The sequence below is a fragment of the Mastacembelus armatus genome, chromosome 5 (assembly GCF_900324485.2).
Source record: "Mastacembelus armatus chromosome 5, fMasArm1.2, whole genome shotgun sequence".
Taxonomy (NCBI): domain Eukaryota; kingdom Metazoa; phylum Chordata; class Actinopteri; order Synbranchiformes; family Mastacembelidae; genus Mastacembelus; species Mastacembelus armatus.
The window spans coordinates 15,108,735-15,128,053 of record NC_046637.1 but is presented as its reverse complement, the minus strand read 5'-3'; the positions used below and the strand labels follow the sequence as shown (position 1 = coordinate 15,128,053).

At 38.8% G+C, this 19,319-nt stretch overlaps 1 protein-coding gene across 4 annotated transcripts in view; it reads left to right on the top strand.

Annotated features, from left to right (window-relative positions):
* LOC113130231 (helicase with zinc finger domain 2) overlaps window positions 1-18,371 on the top strand; it is a 37,143-nt gene extending 18,772 nt beyond the window's left edge. Inside the window, exons 5-20 of one of the 4 annotated variants that reach the window (XM_026306681.1) lie at window positions 4,493-5,007; window positions 5,098-5,736; window positions 5,958-6,750; window positions 6,871-6,946; window positions 10,000-10,492; window positions 10,622-10,707; window positions 10,852-10,977; window positions 11,068-11,223; window positions 11,307-11,451; window positions 11,539-11,667; window positions 14,816-15,008; window positions 15,943-16,089; window positions 16,246-16,467; window positions 16,583-16,739; window positions 17,094-17,261; window positions 17,360-18,371. In XM_026306681.1, the coding sequence (XP_026162466.1) occupies window positions 4,493-5,007; window positions 5,098-5,736; window positions 5,958-6,750; window positions 6,871-6,946; window positions 10,000-10,492; window positions 10,622-10,707; window positions 10,852-10,977; window positions 11,068-11,223; window positions 11,307-11,451; window positions 11,539-11,667; window positions 14,816-15,008; window positions 15,943-16,089; window positions 16,246-16,467; window positions 16,583-16,739; window positions 17,094-17,261; window positions 17,360-17,472 (4,158 nt within the window). In that variant the 3' untranslated portion in view covers window positions 17,473-18,371. Of the gene's footprint in view, window positions 1-4,492; window positions 5,008-5,097; window positions 5,737-5,957; window positions 6,751-6,870; window positions 6,947-7,077; window positions 10,708-10,851; window positions 10,978-11,067; window positions 11,224-11,306; window positions 11,452-11,538; window positions 11,668-14,815; window positions 15,009-15,942; window positions 16,090-16,245; window positions 16,468-16,582; window positions 16,740-17,093; window positions 17,262-17,359 lie in introns of those variants that run through there. The other 3 variants (XM_026306679.1, XM_026306678.1, XM_026306680.1) reach the window with 3 other exon arrangements.
* Window positions 18,372-19,319: the final 948 nt, after the last annotated feature.

Genomic DNA, 19,319 nt, shown 5'->3' with positions numbered 1-19,319 from the left:
TCTAGGCCTATAGCAGCATAACTAAGAGATGGTTCAGGGTAACCTGAAACCAGCCCTAACTACACGCTTTGTCAAAAAGGAAGGTTTTAAGTCTAGCCTTAAAAGTACAGAGAGTGTCTGCCTCCTGAACCCACACTGGGAGCTGGTTCCACAGGAGAGGAGCTTGATAGCTAAAGGCTCTGCCTCCCATTCTGCTTTTGGAAACTCTGGGGAACCACAAGTAGACCTGCACTCTGAGAGCGAAGTGGTCTATTGGGATAATATGGTAATATGAGGTTTTTGAGGTATGAAGGAGCTTAATCATGAAGGGATTTGTATGTGAGAAGAAGGATTTTAAATTCTATTCTGCATTTTACAGGAAGCCAATGAAGAGAAGCTAATATAGGAGAAATATGATCCCTCTTGATAGTTCCTGTCAGGACTCTGGCTGCAGCATTCTGGATTAACCAGAGGCTTCTTATGGAGATACTGGGACATCCAGAGTTACAGTAATCTAGCCTTGAGGTAACAAATCCATAGACTAGTTTTTCTGCATCATTTTAAGACAGGATGTTCCTAATTTTATTTTCCTAATTTTAATAGATAGATACAGCTGAGTGTAATTAATACAGTGCTTCCTAATGACATAGCCTAAAGGAAGCATGTACAGTGTGAAAAGAATCGGTCCTAGCACAGAGCCTTGTGGATCTCCATAACTAACTTTTGTGCATGTGGAAGGCTCATCATGGACATGACGAAACTGGAATCTGTCCGATAAAAAGGATTGGAACCACTTTAATTCTGTTCCTCTGATACCAGTCACATGCTCCAATCTCTGTAATAAGATGTTGTGTTCAATAGTGTCGAATGCAGCACTAAGGTCTGGCAGGACAAGTATAGAAACAAGTCCATTATCTGAGGCTAAGAGAAGATCGTTGGTGACTTTTAACAGTGCTGTTTCAGTACTATGATGTGCTCTAAATCCTGATTGAAAATCTTCAAATAGTTCATTCCTGTGTAAGTGGTCTGATAGCTGCTTAGCAACAGCTTTTTCTAGGATTTTAGAAAAAAAAATGGTAGGTTGGTTATTGGTCTATAATTAGCCAAGACTCCTGGATCAAGACTAGGCTTTTTGAGTAAGGGTTTGATTACTGCAGCCTGATACTAGAGATAAATTTACCAAGTCTAATAAAGATGAGTTAATTAATGGCAGGGTGTCGTTAAACAGTCTAGTCGGGATGGGGTCTAAGAGGTACCTCTTATTTTCCTCTATTAGTGATGAATAGTATGCAGTTCTGGCTTTACGGAGAGCTTTTTTACAGTGGGTACGGAAAGTATTCAGACCCCTTTAAATTTTTCACTCTTTGTGTCATTGCAGCCATTTGCCAAAATCAAAAAAGTTAATTTTATTTCTCATTAATGTACACTCAGCACCCCATCTTGACAGAAAAAAACAGAAATGTAGAAATTTTTGCAAATTTATTAAAAAAGAAAAACTGAAATATCACATGGTCATAAATATTCAGACCCTGTGCTCAGTATTGAGTAGAAGCACCCTTTTGAGCTAGTACAGCCATGAGTCTTCTTGGGAATGATGCAACAAGTTTTTCACACCTGGATTTGGGGATCCTCTGCCATTCTTCCTTGCAGATCCTCTCCAGTTCTGTCAGGTTGGATGGTGAACGTTGGTAGACAGCCATTTTCAGGTCTCTCCAGAGATGCTCAATTGGGTTTAGGTCAGGGCTCTGGCTGGGCCAGTCAAGAACGGTCACAGAGTTGTTCCGAAGCCACTGCTTTGTTATTTTAACTGTGTGCTTAGGGTCATTGTCCTGTTGAAAGGTGAACCTTCGGCCCAGTCTGAGGTCCTGAGCACTCTGGAAGAGGTTTTCTTCCAGGATATCTCTGTACTTGGCCGCATTCATCTTTCCTTCAATTGCAACCGGTCGTCCTGTCCCTGCAGCTGAAAAACACCCCCACAACATGAGGAGGATCAGAAGAAATGGACAGCATGTGAGTTAAATATGAGTGTCACTGCCAAGTGTCTGAATACTTATGACCATGTGATATTTCAGTTTTTCTTTTTTAATAAATTTGCAAAAATTTCTACATTTCTGTTTTTTTCTATCAAGATGGGGTGCTGAGTGTACATTAATGAGAAATAAAATGAACTTTTTTGATGTTGGCAAATGGCTGCAATGACACAAAGAGTGAAAAATTTAAAGGGGTCTGAATACTTTTCGCACCCACTGTATATGCAAATTATGAATGGACATTAACCATCTGAGTGAGCTGCGTTGTATATTCCTGATCTACCTGTGTCAGGACATTTATTCCATTAGGAATGGTCTGTTGATTGTAACACTATGCCAAATTGACACATCAAATCTCTGCCCAATAAATTTACAGGACAATTTTGTGACATAATGAATGAGTGTTTGGTGGTCTGTTTCCCCAAAGTGCATTTGAGAGGAACAGAGCAGCTTTCCAAAACAGGTTTTCCACTAGCACCTACTGTGAGACAAAACCTACCATTCATTTTAGGCGCATGCGGTAGTGAGTCAGTTTTCAGTACAGAGCTTGTAGCTCCTGAATCAACCAGAAATGTCACTTCAATGATTATCAGTAGAAAGACACAGTTCTGGGAATATCTTATATTTGTCAGAATCACAGTAAATGGAAAAATTTAGCATGGCCATAGCACTGAACATGCTGCAAGTATGTGAGATCAGCTTTTTGTTGCTGTCTCTGTTTTCTTTGTTCTTCATTTCGCCTCTGTATTTCTTCTGCGTGCTGCAGAATGTCCCCAATTGTGCAGGTTTTCCAAGTGAAACAGGGCCATTTTACTGCCTCAGTAACCTCAGGTTTCATCCTGTTTAAAAAGGCATCCTTCAGGTGGACTTCATAGTACCCATTTGGTTGCCTCCCAGCCCAACTTCGGGTAGAACATGACCGCTGGATGTCATAAGCTTCAGTAAGTTGCAAGAAGAGCTCCCATAGATTTTTCTGAATTCTGATGTATTATGCTGATCATACTCATATCTTGTCTGAGTGGGAATTTTGCTTGCACCCCCTGTACCAATTGAATGATGACATCTCCGTATAAGGCATTGTCCACATGTCCCTAGTCTTGTTGTTTCAAGCGAAAGATGAGGTTTGTGTTGGTGAAAAGAACTGATTTTTTTTTTTTACTCACATCCCAGTTGGAAGATGTTGTCCCCAACTTCTATCATGGGAAGCATCTTTTGTTTCCTCTTCTTCACCAGAGGAGTGGCTCTGCCCTTTGGATCTGGTCAGCATGGTGTGTCATTTCACACTTTCAGAGCCAGTCTCCGGGGGAGGTGCTTCAGATGTGTTGTTTCCTGGTGCCTCATACCTCAGTGGGGGAATGCTGGCTGGAGCCTCCCTTTCTGTGTGTTGTCTCTGTAGTGAAGCTTGGTTATGATGTGGAGAAGGTGGGGGAGTAGAGTCCAAATCTGGATCCACCTTATGTAACTCAGATAAAACAGGATACAGAGATTTAGTGTCAGAACAATTTTTTTGGTCTATATAATATATGTTCTGGTTCTGTTTGTTTTTGTTTAGACTTTTTGTCTCCATCTTCATACTGCCTTCTACTCATCTTAATCTCCCTCACATGACATTCTTCTTTCCACATGCAATACGCTTTCCGGTCAACTTTGAACACCTTGTGCTTCTTTAATTCTCTTTTGGACTTTCTCTTTTGTTGCTCTGCATTCTCTCTTTCCTTCTTTTCAAGTTTATCTTTTAATTGCGCTAGTTGTCGACTACTCAGACTACCTTCTACAGGAAACCCCAGCTCCCACCATAGGGTTAGTTGCTTGCAACTTCCGTTGTAATTTTTTCTCATTTCTTCACATAACATAAAGTTGGTAGACAGGACCCTGGCCAGGCATTTGCTTCTCTCTTAGCTCTCTCACTACTAAACCCTTTTCTCTAGTAGCTGGTTTGTCGTGTTATCTTTCCTCGTGCGACCCAGACTATCTCACTGCGCTCCATACAACAGTAATCAATAAGACAATAGTCTCTACCAAGGTGACATCACGTCAACTACTTCAACCACATAGTGAGTTAGCGCTCTCTCTTTAATTACAGAGTTTTGCCACTCTGTTTTCTCTATCATTCTGGTAGTAACCATGTCCCTTAGCCCCACCCCTCAGGGCCCTCCCTTCCACGCTGAAACAGTGACAGTGAAGTGAAACTGAAAAAAAACTTGACATTAAAAATATGGACAATTCACTGAAAATCACAGGGTTGGCATTGAAAAAAAACTTAGATCAACAAAAATTGAAAATTTTTTCAGTATTAATTTTCAATGCTGATGTTTTATTTTTCAATACAAATGTTTCAATGCCAATATTTTATCTTTCTGTTATGATTTTGTTCCACTGTCACTATGATTTAGTCTTTTCTAAGTCTTGTCTGTTAAGGATGAATGAAAGATAAAACATTTTTTCCTTTGGTTCATTTTCCCATTGTATTCCTAATTACACAGAGACAGCTTAAGCATGTGGCACTGCTGAAGCAAGAACCGGGAGCGTCATTCACACTTGATGCTACCAGTTTGGTGCCCTTGGTCTATTTCCCAGGTGAACACTTTCGCAGAGAAGATGTGACCTACGAGATTACTGTGTCTTTCACAGCTATCAACCCTGGCCTATATGAACAGTGGTTAGTGCTAGATTTTGACATGAGACCAGTGCTCTTGAAGAAACTCAGAGTAAGAGTAGGCCAACTGTTACTAGATGACATGGAACAACCAACTGTGAACTATGGCACCACCTCTCCAAATCTTGAGCGTTGGCATCGAGGGAACAGGGTTATCATCCCATGTTCATACAGGACAGAAGAACAGGAGAAGCTTGTAAAGGAATACAATACTCCTCAGGTTAGATCTCTGAATAAACTCTCCCACAACAGCCAAACCTCTCTCAGTAAAGATAACTACAAAGAAAGAATGCACCATTTCCTGTACAATGAGGAATTGGCAGAAGACAATGTTGTTTCAAGGTAATATGTTTATCTGCATCATTTTATTTCTAATGTTTGGAATTAACATATTTTACAACACAATTTTCAATCTTTCTTTATGTACTTTAGGCTAAATATTTGTGGAGAAATTACAACACTGGATACATTGAAGAGTACACAGTATGACACAATGACAGCTCGCTGTGGACAACTATTCTGTGCCATCTCTGTTCCTTACAACCTGACACCAGACAGCCCTGAGGGACTAGTTCTAAAAAGGAGCATCCAGTTTGCTCTCATAGCCCGTATATCTAAAAGTGGTCAAAGCTCCAAGGTCTATGAAGCCATTGTTCTCCAAGACAAAACAAGTGAGAGCATAATGTATTTGCAGCTCTCTAAACAATGCTGCTCTGATCTTACACTCAAAAGTAATGCATCATATCAAATGGAGGTACAGTTTCAACTGAATCGTTACAAATTCTGTACCATGCACAAGGCCATAGACCTCCTTCCTGATACAAACAGAGTGCTACCAGACCTTTATGACTGTGATGTTCCTGTGAATAACATCCAGTATAAGAACCTGAATGTAAAACAGCAGTCAGCAATTAACTTTATCACTGGATCCTCCAATGTTCAAAATTCTGTGGCACCACTTCTCATTTATGGACCATTTGGGACTGGGAAGACATTCACCCTTGCTAAAGCAGCCAGAGAGCTTTGTAAGGAGCCTCACAACAAAGTGCTTATTTGCACTCTCACAAACAGGTAATACACAGGATCTACTACTGGTACATACTATACATACAGTACAGTACATATAGACATAGTATTGGAAATCTATAACCCATTTAATAGTTTTTACAGACATGTACTTCCCAAATAATTTAACTTGTTACTTCCAGTTCATTAATCTAAGCAAAGCCATACTTTTTAGTAAAGTTTTAACAACACTAAGGTTTATGTCATTGACTGTTGTTTTCTTTCAGTTCTGCAGATCTGTATGTCCGAGATCACTTTCATCCATTCATCAAGAAAAACAATGAAATTAAGCCAGTTCGAATAAAAGTTAACAATCGTGGGATTGCTTTGTCTGCCACAGATGAAATCACTTTGAAATACTGTCTTCTTTCAGATGATGGACAGTATTTTCTACCACCTACAAAAGCAGCCCTAGATCATCACAAAATAATTGTAACCACCACAACAATGGCAAGACGTTTCCATGATCTGAAGCTCCCAGAAGGATACTTTACCCACATTCTTATTGATGAAGCCTCTCAAATGCTAGAATGTGAAGCCCTGATGGCCCTTGGTCTTGCTGGGCCAAATGCTAGAGTTGTTTTAGCTGGAGATCACATGCAAATGGGACCCAAGCTTTTCTCAGTGGAAGATCATCAGCGTTCAAATCACACACTCCTTAATCGCTTGTTCCACTACTATCAAGGCCAAAAGTGTGATGCTGCATTTAACAGTAGAATCATTTTCAGTGAGAACTACCGCTCAACCAAAGAAATTGTGGAGTTTATCTCTACCCATTTCTATGGTGAGAGGAATATGATTAAAGTTACTGGAAATATTCCAGCTCCTGCCAATGAACAGGCCCTAATGTTTCACCATGTTAGGGGAGAATGTCTCTTGGATACTGAATCTATGTCTTGGTATAACAAAGATGTGGTTGCCAAAGTGGCTGAAGTTGTGAAAGACATTCTTAAACAATGGCCATTGACCTGGGGACACAAGGACGAAAGCTTGATATGCATCTTATCAGAGGGATTTCAGGTAAATAAAATTTTGACATCAGTGAAAATTGTGAAATAATGAAATTTTTTGTTTGAATATATTAGCATTAGCATAGTTAGATCAAAGTTGTAATATGTGAATTGTCTCAATTGTTTCTAGATTCGGAAAATTAGGACAGCGCTTAAGAAAAGAAATCTGGCTGGAGTCCATGTTGAGACTCTTGCAAATGTGCAAGGTAATTTTGATTTATATTTACATCAACAAGTCTGCATGATTGTACTAGCATATTAGACAAAGTATTGTTAAATACTTGTCAGACTATTCAAACATTTCACAAACAAAAAATTTTCTTGCATATGTCAACAGGAAGACAGTTCAGGGCAGTCATAATGACAGCTGTGCAAACACGTGAGAACCTAACAACATCTTACCTATCTGGTCTGGAGCTCTTCAATGATCCCCGTGTTTTAAACACTGCAATGACTAGGGCTCAGTCCCAGGTAGTTGTGGTTGGAGATGCTGCTGCACTGTGTTGCTTTGGGAAGTGCTCAGGAATCTGGCAGAGCTACATAAAGCACTGCATCACTAACAGCAGCGTTACACCACAACATTTCACTAAAGATTTCTTTGAAAAAGATCTTATGGAAACTGCAAAGTTTCAAAAGTCTGAACATGTGGATGAGAAAAACACTATGAATGATGCAATTCTGCAAGAGCTGAAAAATGAATATGAACAGCTAAAGATAGAATATTGTTCTGATGAAGACAGCCTGGAATTTGAAGACTTAGATCACCTCAGTTTAAGATCATCAAACTATATTGCTGGTGCTGACACAGTCCTTTCAGAGTTATGTGAAAAACAACCCGAGGTGTACCAACGAGGAAAATTGGTCAGGGAGTCATATAACAGAGGTTATGTCATACCGTTTCATAAACCCACTAGACATATAACAATCAAGGGAAGGGCAAACTTGGGTAAGACCTTCACTGGCGATGAAGTGGTCTTACAAAAAGAAAGAGTGATCAGCATCACCAAGGAAATTGAATCTGCCCGTGTTCTTGTGTGCTTTCTTGAGGATGAGGATCATAGCAAACCAAGACATTCTGAAGACAAATTTGTCAAAAGGATGATGATTCCCCTTAAAAAATCTGAGCCCAAGGTACGCATACTGATCAGCAAGACAAGACGTAACTTCATTCCAATATGGGAGCAAATTGATGGGCAGTGGGTGATTGTTGGATGTGAACATCTTAATGAAAAGCTCAAACAAAACAATGTATTTATGGTACAAGTGATTGGATGGAAAGAAAATTGTTCTTTTCCACTGGGCAAAGTCATAAAGATTCTTCCAGTGGGAAAATCTTTGGACGATGAACTAAAAATCCTGAATGAAGAATTTAAAGTTGCACCCAGTACATATAATTTAGACAGAGCTTTTTTGTTGGCAGATGAGGTTGGGACACAACGAGAGGACTTACGTAAGGTAATGACTTTCACTGTTGATTCAAAAGACACAAGAGACTTGGATGATGCCATCAGTGTCAGGGAAATTGGGGACCAATATGAGTTGGGAATCCATATTGCAGATGTGGCCAGCTTTGTGAGTCCAGGTAGTAAATTAGATAAGGATGCCAAACAAAAAGGGGCTACATATTATTGTGGTAATCGAAAACCCATTTATATGTTCCCTGAAAATTTGAGCACTGAACATTTCAGTCTTCTGCCCAATGAAGACCGCAAGGTGGTTTCATTAATGTTCAAAGTAAGCAAGCAAACAAATGAGATCATTGGAAAGCACAAATTCCAGCTGTCAGTGATAAATTCAAATGAGCAGTTGTCTTATGACAAGGCAGGGGAGTGGATCACAGAAAGATATGGAGTGAGGCCCAATTTTAGTGATATAAAAGACTGTGTCACAATGGCATATTGTTTTGCAAAATCTCAAAGAAAGATTAGACTTAACAAAGATTGGGCCTATGCTCAGCCTGATGCAAAGAGATTCCCTGGAAATCGCAAGGCCCAACTAATGATTGAAGAACTCAGTGTGTTATTCAATGCTCTTGTATCTGAGACTTTGATTGGTTCAGAACAAACCCAGTATTGCACACCCCTTCGCTGTCAGGCTAAACCAAGTCTAGATAAGGTAGAAGAACTGAAGGAGACATATGCAGAATTAATGCCATTGTCTTTCCTTGTGCGACACAAAGTTGACCATGATGAGCAAGTGCGAAGTGGTGGAAACTTCCGCATGCTCAAAAAAGTGTGGAAAAATATCCAGGCAGCTGCCAGAAGCAATGATACAGACAACATGGTGGACCTAGTTGCTGCAGATGACATCCATCCTCTGCTGCAGCCAGTGGTTAATAAGTTCAGAAGATGCTGTAGTAAAACTTACATGATCTGTTCCAGTTCTTCTCCCAAAGAAAATATTGGGCATTATTCTCTGAATGTTAACTCTTACACACAAGCATCCTCACCGATACGGCGGTACATGGACATCGTCTTGCAAAGACTTTTACACTCTGTTATATCTAATGAGAATGTCTACTACACTCCTACAGAGATTACAACTTTGTGCAGTCAGTTTGAGGATAAGATCAGGGTTGCCAAGGAGTATGAAATAAAAGCTGAAGAGATCTCTTATGCAGTGAGCAGGGCAAAACAAAGTGCTTCAATGCTAGGCTTTGTAGCTCATGTGGATCCTGAAAAAAATAGTTTTGCTGTGTCATTTCCTTTTGACAGGAACATATTTACAGAGTTTTTACCAATTATGTACAAGGATTTAAAATTAGAAGACCAACCATTTTATGATGAAAAAAATCAGTGCATCATTCTTGGCTGGAAAAGGCGAATATATGCAGCTGACATCATGCAAATTCACCAAGAGTTGAAGACACTCCCAGACTGTGGTTGCTGCACTGAGATTTCACTGGAAATATGGAAATCCATTATTGAAGCAATTGACACAGAAAACTGGGATCATGCAAAGCAACTCATAATGAACACTAAGACAAAGCAAGTGGAAAACCAAAGTGTTATGACACTTTCATCTGAGCTACCTCAGTTCACAACTAATTTATGCACCTCTGAGGAGCAAAAGGTATTGGAGCATGAGGTTAACATCAACCTCCGGTTGCAGCCAGGTGACACCCTTCAGGTTCAAATGACATCAGAGATAAAAAGAGGTTATCACGTGCCTGCTGTTCAACTGGTGCACGTTAAGCCAAAGTTTGAGATTTGTGTGAACCATGTCCACAGCCCTGTAACATGCTTCTCTGAATCTGCAGGTGATCCATCAAGATGTTATTATAGTGACACTACAGAATATATAAGGATCTGGAAACCATTGTGTGAGATGGAATCTGCTGCCACTGCAGTGGCTGAAAGTGATAGCATAATCATTGAGAACCTTGTGGTACACTTCACTCGAACGCATGAAGACACACTGTCAGGAAACATCTTCTTACCTCAGACATGGATCAGTGAATGGGCCCTTGAATGTAATCTTTCAAAGTGCTTTCTTTGCATACGGAAGAGAGGTCTAGAGTTGAAGTCAACTGTGAACAATCTGGAAGATTCTGCACAGATGGACCCAGAATGGTATACATGGGTAGCCCATGGTGTGACATGCAGAGTAGAAGAACAGAAAAATACTACAAATGATGGAAGTAAAATAGAGTTCTATGTCAATCATCTGCCAATGGAAGAAATTCCTAAATGTGTCTTTGAGAAAAACACATGTTTCACTGTTGAAATAATCCCAAAGCTCCTGCCTGACATGTAAGTTAAAGTGGCTCTTATTTAGATCTTACCAATTTTTTTTTTCATACTCTGGTTGCAGCCATAGTTTTCATCGAACATTTGTGCCTCTTATATATACAATTTGTATATACATATTATGTTTTTCAGCCGGAAAGAAAACGCTGTGATCAGCATTACGTCTGCAAGTGTTATTGTCAAGGCTATAGCACTTGGACACCATATTCCAAAAGAAGGTAGATATATGACTCAAATGTAAATAGTTATTATGAGTCACACATAAAATTCAACAGTCCTTTGTTTGATTCAGTTTCTTGCAAAAATGTTCTATAATATATCATGTAATTTAAAAACTTTTTCTCTTATTTTTATCTTTATAGTAAAAACAGGGTGGCACCCAGTAAGAAACAAGCTACCAAATGGACTGCCAAACCTTAACCAGAGGCAGCGTCAGGCTGTGGATAAAGCTCTAAATAATACCTTCACACTCATACAGGGACCACCTGGTAAGAGTTATAACTTGGTCTTTACTCATGTACTCATTCTAATGCCTCATATTTTGCCAAGGCTTCAGCCATTGTCCATTTGTCTCTTAGGAACTGGAAAGACAGTAGTAGGCGTAAACATTGTGTACTATTTCTTTGAGTTCAACTCAAAGAACCAAAGGAAATTTGTTGACCCCCAGGATGAGAAAAAGAAACAAGTTATTCTCTACTGCGGCCCATCCAACAAGTCTGTTGATGTTGTTGCAGGCAAGTTACTTTGTGTGTTTGATAAAATTTCAAGTACATTTTCCTGTTATGACAACCTATGTTGTGTTATGTCTTTTACACAGAGTACCTACTGAAGTCTGGGGACAGCCCAAAGTGTCTCAGAGTCTACAGCCAGCGAGTGGAGATGCTGGATTACCCTTATCCAGACTGCACTGTTCAGTTTTCCCGGCGGACACTACGTAACGATTGTTCCAGTCCAGAAATCAGGTTGCAATCACGTCTGCTGATGACAAACAGTTTATCAAAAATTCTTAATATTATTCATTAACACTGGTATACATTACCTAATCTTAGGAGCATCACTCTACATCACCGCATGCGACAGGACCAAAATCCTTTTTCCAGTCATATAAGAGCTTTTGACAAACGCATTCAACTAGCTCTTAAGAAAGAAGAAGAACTAACTGCTGAAGAGGTGAAAGAGTAAGTTCACACACACACACACAAATCTTACAACTGCATGTCAATCAAAACTCACATTTGTGGAAATTCCCATTCATTCAGTTCATGGTATATCAGAGGTGCAACTGGACTTGATCTTGTTTTTGACTCCCCTTTCAAACTATTGCTCTTCCGTGGTCAAGATGTAGACTATGTATATACACAGATGTAGCGATTCAAAGTGTTATACTTTTTTACCATGGTATGTTTGCAGTACTCTAATGGTGAATCTATGAAAAGATTCTATTGTCCACTTAAAACTGTGCTTCCTTAATGTAACAAACTGATCAATAATCGATTCAGACACTAAGACAATCTATTTCCACTGATAGAAATGCTAGACTATGTGCAGATTATGTATTAGGCACACACGTGTGAATTTTGACTGTTTGACATATAGTGGGTACGGAAAGTATTCAGACCCCTTTAAATTTTTCACTCTTTGTGTCATTGCAGCCATTTGCCAAAATCAAAAAAGTTAATTTTATTTCTCATTAATGTACACTCAGCACCCCATCTTGACAGAAAAAAACAAATGTAGAAATTTTTGCAAATTTATTAAAAAAGAAAAACTGAAATATCACATGGTCATAAGTATTCAGACCCTGTGCTCAGTATTGAGTAGAAGCACCCTTTTGAGCTAGTACAGCCATGAGTCTTCTTGGGAATGATGCAACAAGTTTTTCACACCTGGATTTGGGGATCCTCTGCCATTCTTCCTTGTAGATCCTCTCCTGTTCTGACAGGTTGGATGGTGAATGTTGGTGGACAGCCATTTTCAGGTCTCTCCAGAGATGCTCAATTGGGTCTAGGTCAGGGCTCTGGCTGGGCCAGTCAAGAACGGTCACAGAGTTGTTCTGAAGCCACTGCTTTGTTATTTTAACTGTGTGCTTAGGGTCATTGTCCTGTTGAAAGGTGAACCTTCGGCCCAGTCTGAGGTCCTGAGCACTCTGGAAGAGGTTTTCTTCCAGGATATCTCTGTACTTGGCCGCATTCATCTTTCCTTCAATTGCAACCAGTCATCCTGTCCCTGCAGCACCCCCACAACATGATGCTCCCACCACCATGTTTCACTGTAGGGATTGTATTGGGCAGGTGATGAGCAGTGCCTGGTTTTCTCAACACATACTGCTTAGCCAAAAAGTTCAATCTTGGTCTCATCAGACCAGAGAATCTTATTTCTCATAGTCTGGGAGTCCTTCATGTTTTTTTTGGCAAACTCTATGCGGGCTTTCATGTGTCTTGCACTGAGGAGAGGCTTCCATCGGCCACTCTGCCATAAATCCCCGACTGGTGGAGGGCTGCAGTGATAGTTGACTTTGTGGAACTTTCTCCCATCTCCCTACTGCATCTCTGGAGCTCAGCCACAGTGATCTTTGGGTTCTTCTTTACCTCTCTCACCAAGGCTCTTCTCCCACGATTGCTCAGTTTGGCTGGACGGTTTTTGGCAAATGGCTGCAATGACAGAAAGGAGTGAAAAATTTAAAGGGGTCTGAATACTTTCCGTACCCACTGTATAAACAGACACAAGCTACACAGCAAATCACCAGTGTTAAATCAACTCTGAATGTGTTAATTTAACAAAACAATTAATATATAAACACTTTTTAGATTGGACTTAACACGGGAGATTTTACTACACTGTGCTGTACAGTATGTGCTTATATTGTGCCATGTATCTGTCTTTATTTTTTATATTGCATTCTATCTTTTGTGTTCATCCTTTGGCTGTGTAAAATAAAAGTAAAGTAAAATATAGCGAATTCCCCAAAACAAACTATTCAGCAGAAATCTGGGGATGGGGGTTGTCCCCATAGTGATGGTTTTCACCTAAAGGTGTTACATCTGAATGAAAACTTACAGCTTTGTTTTGTTTCCATTGTGTACTGCAATATGCTACTGACTGTCTCTTAGAAATTACATACCATCCATGCATTATCAATGCCTGCTTATTCCTATTTAGGGTCACAGGGATTTGCTGGAGCCTATCATAGCTCTCTTCGGTCATGTGTTACTATCTCAGAGCCTGTCCCTGCTCTTTAGATTTTGTCACTTTACTTTATTATTTTTAGAAATTTCACTTGACTTCATGAAGACAATCAGCCAACACATCCATTCATTTATTATCTATACCTGCTTATTCCCATTTAGAGTTACAGGGGTCGGCTGGACCCTATCCCAGCTATCTTCAGGCAAAAGGCAGGGGTACACTCTGGACAGGTCGCCAGTGCGTCACAGGGTCACATGTAGAAGAAGAACCACTCACACTCACTCCTATGGGCAATTTAGAATGACCAATCAAAATATTAAAATAAAGTAAAACACGATCTACACACATAATTGCAGTTTACAGCAAACCATGACCACAGGGCCTTTTCTTTACTTCAATTTCTAAGTATTTATGGTCTGTGCATGTGCAGGGTGCTGTAAATGTGAGTGTCAGCTGAGTGCCATCTACAGACATTGTAGTGTAATACATCCTGTGTTGCAGGACAAATGACGAACAGTCACTGTAAAAGTTGCAACTGACTGTGAGAGTGTGACACTTCGAACTGCTGTCTTCAAAGGAGTCTTTGTTGACATCAGTAACATTTTTAGCGTGTGTGATGTCAATAATTAACATTGGAAATTAAAAACAATCTAATATATTTATCATATAAATATATGGCTTAACACATATAATAGCCACATATGGCTTAACACACATATATAAATATATTTACCTGTCTTTCACCTGAAGAAAGCCAAGATAGGCTTCAGCAGATCCCCGTGACCCTAAATAGGAATAAGTGGGTATAGATAATGAATGAATGTGTAAAATATAAATGCTTAAAAGTGGTTTGCTGCAATTGGCATAACCAATATCAGAGAAATCATATCATACCGAGATTTTAGTACCTTACTGACAAGTGCAGACAATGAAAATTCTAAGACTGTGTTTGTATTGTATATTTGATTCTCTAAATGGTGAAAATCTAAGGAACCTCTCTTGCAATGCTTCTCATTTTGATAATCCTGCATATCAGTTATGCAGTAGAATACAAAAGCACAAGGTTATGATATAGTCCAAAGGTTTAATCAATAGAAGCCTAATCCTATCTATCCTGTGTTTTTTTTTTTCTCTTCCTAGGTACAAAAAACTTCTCAGAGATGCTCGGACATATGAGCTTGAACGGCATGACATCATACTGTGCACATGTACACAGTCTTCTAGCCCCATCTTAAATAAGACTGTCAGTGCCCGTCAGATTCTCATTGATGAATGTGCAATGGCCACTGAACCCCAGGCCTTGATTCCATTAGTCTGCAATAAGCCAGAAAAGGTGTGCTTTTCATTTATTGGCCAATATACAGCTCATACTTTCTATTAACATTGTCTTTAATGTGACCTTTATCCAAATGATAAATGTTTAATGGTTAATGAAAATACTATCCTTAGTGTGAAGCACATTTTTATAATAACTTTTTTATAATTTCAAAGCACAATGTTATGATGTGGGGTGAAAGGATGAAAGCGCAGGACCCAAATGCAGGATGCAGAGTACTTTTATTTACTCCTGGATACACCAGAATACTCTCCATACACACAAAAATTCAGCCATCAAGGCAACTCCGGCACTCATCGTCGAAACTCTATACCTACCCACTGTACACCAGAAAAACTGCCACTTGGCAGGCAAATAAACTTTCTCCTTCTCTAACATAGTCAACATTAATCCTCCAGAAGAGAGCAAAGGAAATCAGGAGGTATATATACATTAGGAACAAAAGACTAATTAAACGCAGGTGAAACAAATTCTACTAACGAAACATAAAGCTACCTAGAAACATAACTAGACGAAGGAGGAAACCAGAAACCAAAATAAAAGTCCAAAACCGGAAAGAGAAAACCCACACCATGACACACAATCATTTTAATGTCACAATATCCTTTTTATTAGCCTAATACTTAGCAAACATGTAATGATATCACATTGTTTTTGATGACCTACAAATATGTCCTGTAGTGCTTCCACCAGATTTTTCACTACCTAAGAAATTTCTAAATATAACAAAGTCAAAATACAGATTTGGTGGTTGCTGTCTGAACAGACTACATAGTTGCCTTTGTATGACTGGTTATCTTTACTTCTGACTTTTTAAATTTCAGGAGTTTTGGAAAAAGTGTTTGAATCATTGCTTAGAAATACCCACTTGATGTTAAGAAGTGTAATTATTATTATGATTCAATGCAGTGTCTTACAATATCACTTTCAGATTGTTTTGATTGGTGACCACAAACAGTTACGACCCATTGTGAAGAATGAAAAAGTGAGGAAGTTGGGGATGGCCAAGTCTCTGTTTGAACGCTACTATACAATCCATAAGAAAAGAGCAGTAATGCTGGATACCCAGTACAGAATGGTAAGAACAAGAAATATACACTATAATTACAGACAATATTATAATGTATATATATTATTTGTATATTATTACTTATTGTAGCAACAGTACTTAGCAAATGTCTGTGTTTTGCATGTTAAATTGTAATCAACAACTATTTTTTATGTACCTTCATAGCACAAAGACATATGTGAGTTCCCTTCAAATGAATATTATGAAGGAAAGCTGAAAACTTATGTGGAGCAGCCAAGCAGTGTCCTGCGTGTTGACAATAGGACATTGCCAATTGTTTTTGGGAATGTCAAAGGAAAGACCATCAGTCTGATTGTCAACACACCCAAGGGCAATGAGAACTCTAAAGCCAACAAGGAAGAAAGAAACAAAGTGGTAGCGTATTGGGTATCCTTGAGGTTCCTTGTTGATCTTAAAAGTAAAAATAAAATATAAAATTAAATGTTATTATATGGTCATTAGCCTGATAGTATTTCCTGGTTTGGGTTTGTTTCTTTTACAGATTAGCATTGCAGAGAATCTGGTGAAGATGGCCAAAATCGAACAACAAAGTATTGTGATTCTGTCACCTTATAATGCCCAAGTAACAGAAATAAGAGATGAGCTGAAGAAGAAGAAAATGGATGAAATCACTGTTACCACCATTACTAAAAGCCAAGGTGGCAATAGATCCCCTCCTGGAATTAAAGTAGCAACACCCCAATACAGAACTGATCCTTTCAGAGTATTATATGTGTTAAGCCATAAGCAGCATTTTTATACTGTAGCTTGTCTGCAAATATGACTTCATGCCCTGCTGGATACTTTAAATCAGTAGTGTATTGTATTTTATTAGCACATCTCTTGAATTTGAAATCATAATCTTTAGAGTAGTAAATGAAAATTCATGTAATGGAATAATAAGAATATTTCACTAATTGCCAGTTGCATGACTCAGTCTGGTATTTCAATGTATATCAGAAGACTATTAGGAAAGACTATCATCATGTGACATACAATATTTTGTCTAATAGGAAGTGAATGGCGTTATGTCATCATATCTACGGTGTGTTCTTTACCAAGTGAAGAGATTAAGAGAGACGCAGACAGAGCTTGGCTGTCCAAACATCTGGGCTTTGTCGGTGACCCCAACCAGATAAATGTGGGCATCACCAGGGCCAAGGAGGGACTGTGCATTATTGGTGAGAATCTGCAGCCTCTCTCTTTTTTTTAGTCTATGCTTGATGCTCAAACTTCCTGCTGTATATATCTTAACTTTAATCTTTCTGTCTTCTTAAAGGGAACCAAGAGTTGCTCAAATGCAGCACAGCTTGGAGAAAGCTCCTGAAGCACTACCATCTTCACAATGCTGTCACAGATGCAGATAAGATTAGAGTGCATTGTGTCACATAAAGAATCCCCACTATGTTTTTTGGAGACTTATTTCTAAAAGCAGCAGATCAGAGCCCCTCCACAACAGCATAACTTAAAAGAAATACATTGCATTGCAATGCATTGTTTACATGCATTGAATAACATTTCTCTATCTTTTTTCAGTTTTATAGCATATTATAGGTTTTGATATTTTATTGACATGGTTGTACTATGACTCATGTACAACTTTAACAGGTCTAAATTTGTAAATAACAAATTCCTCAAGTTGTACATGAACTGTATCTAGTGTTTTATTTTAGATTTGCCCTTTAAAAATATAAACTTGCAGGTTGTTTTTTGGTTTAGTATTGATGAGAGGTTCTAAGTTATGATAAACATTTTATTACAGTGCTAATCTTAACTGTGCACAGATAACAGAGTTTAATTTGTGTTGTTTGGATCTCTTAATTCATTATGTTTGGTTGACAAGTAGAGAATACCACTGTATGAAATGACCTCATGTGAGGCATTGTGCCTATTTACTGATAAATGAGTCAGAATTTATTTTTATGGCAGGACAGAGTTCTGTAGTTTTTTATATTTGGATTTTCTTAATATGTTGTTGATACATTTTATCCTCTTAGTGTGACTTGTGTAGCCAAGTATGGTGACCCATACTCGGTATTTGTGCATTTAACCCATCCCAAAATGCACACACACGGCAGTGAACACACACACACCGTGAACACAAACCCGGAGCAGTGGGGGAGTTGCATGCCCCAGTTGCTCCCCACCGGGTTGCTCCCCAACGGGTTGCTCCCCACAGCAATTATTTTTAGCAATTATATATTTTTTTACATTACTACTTTTCTACATTAGCTAATTTAAGCAAATTTGTGTACAAATGTAGAAAGAACATAAAAAACTATTTATCGGTGGTTTTACGTTTGTCTTGGACCTGTTGAATGAGTTTTTTTTTGTTTGTTTGTTTTGTTTCAAGTTTGTGTAGGGATGGGATTGAAGCTGACTTATGTACAATATTAACCCACCAAATACGCCATTAATGTGAATTTGATTGTGGCTTTCTTTTTTGACTTTCTGAATAGTAAAAATATGTTTTTATGGTAAAATATCATTCATTTAAATTGGTTTCCAATTTTAAGTATGCGAAATTAATATTTGTGTATTTCCAGCACTGAGATCACAATCCCAAAGTAATGAAAGTTTTTCCTCCTGTTACTTCTGCAGTAGTAACATTTCAGTGCTTTGCCATAGTAATGGATTCAAGTCATATCAAATGGGTTTTATTGTTGTTTCAGCCAGGTAGTTTATATATACAATGCACAGTGAAGCAAAAGCAATGGTTTCTATTCTGAAACAGATGAGAAATCAATTCCAAAGGTTAAACACTCCATGCAGATAAGCCTAAGAAATGAACAGTTATTTAATAAATAATCATTAAATATAATTAAAATATTTTTAATTTAAACTAAATTAGTTAGTTTTGCTATTCTCCAATGAACTTGTTTGCAGCTCACCTCCGCGTGCAGACGCCCTAACACTTGCACTTGCAGGGGTGCAAAAAGGGAAAAACTAACAACTACAACGACAATGAAGTAGCAAAACATTTAATTAAGTACACTTACACAAAATAGACTCTTTGTGGCAGCATGGTGGATGAGTGGCATCGCACTGCAAGAAGGTCGTGTGTTCGCAACCCGGCCTTTCTGTATGGAGTTTGCATGTTCTCTCCGTGCTTGCGTGTGTTTACTCTGGGTACTCCGGTTTCCTCCCAAAAACAAATTGCCCATGTGAGTGTGTGTGGTTGTGTGTCTATATGTGATGGACTGGTGACCTGTCCAGAGTGTACCCCTGCCTTCCACCCG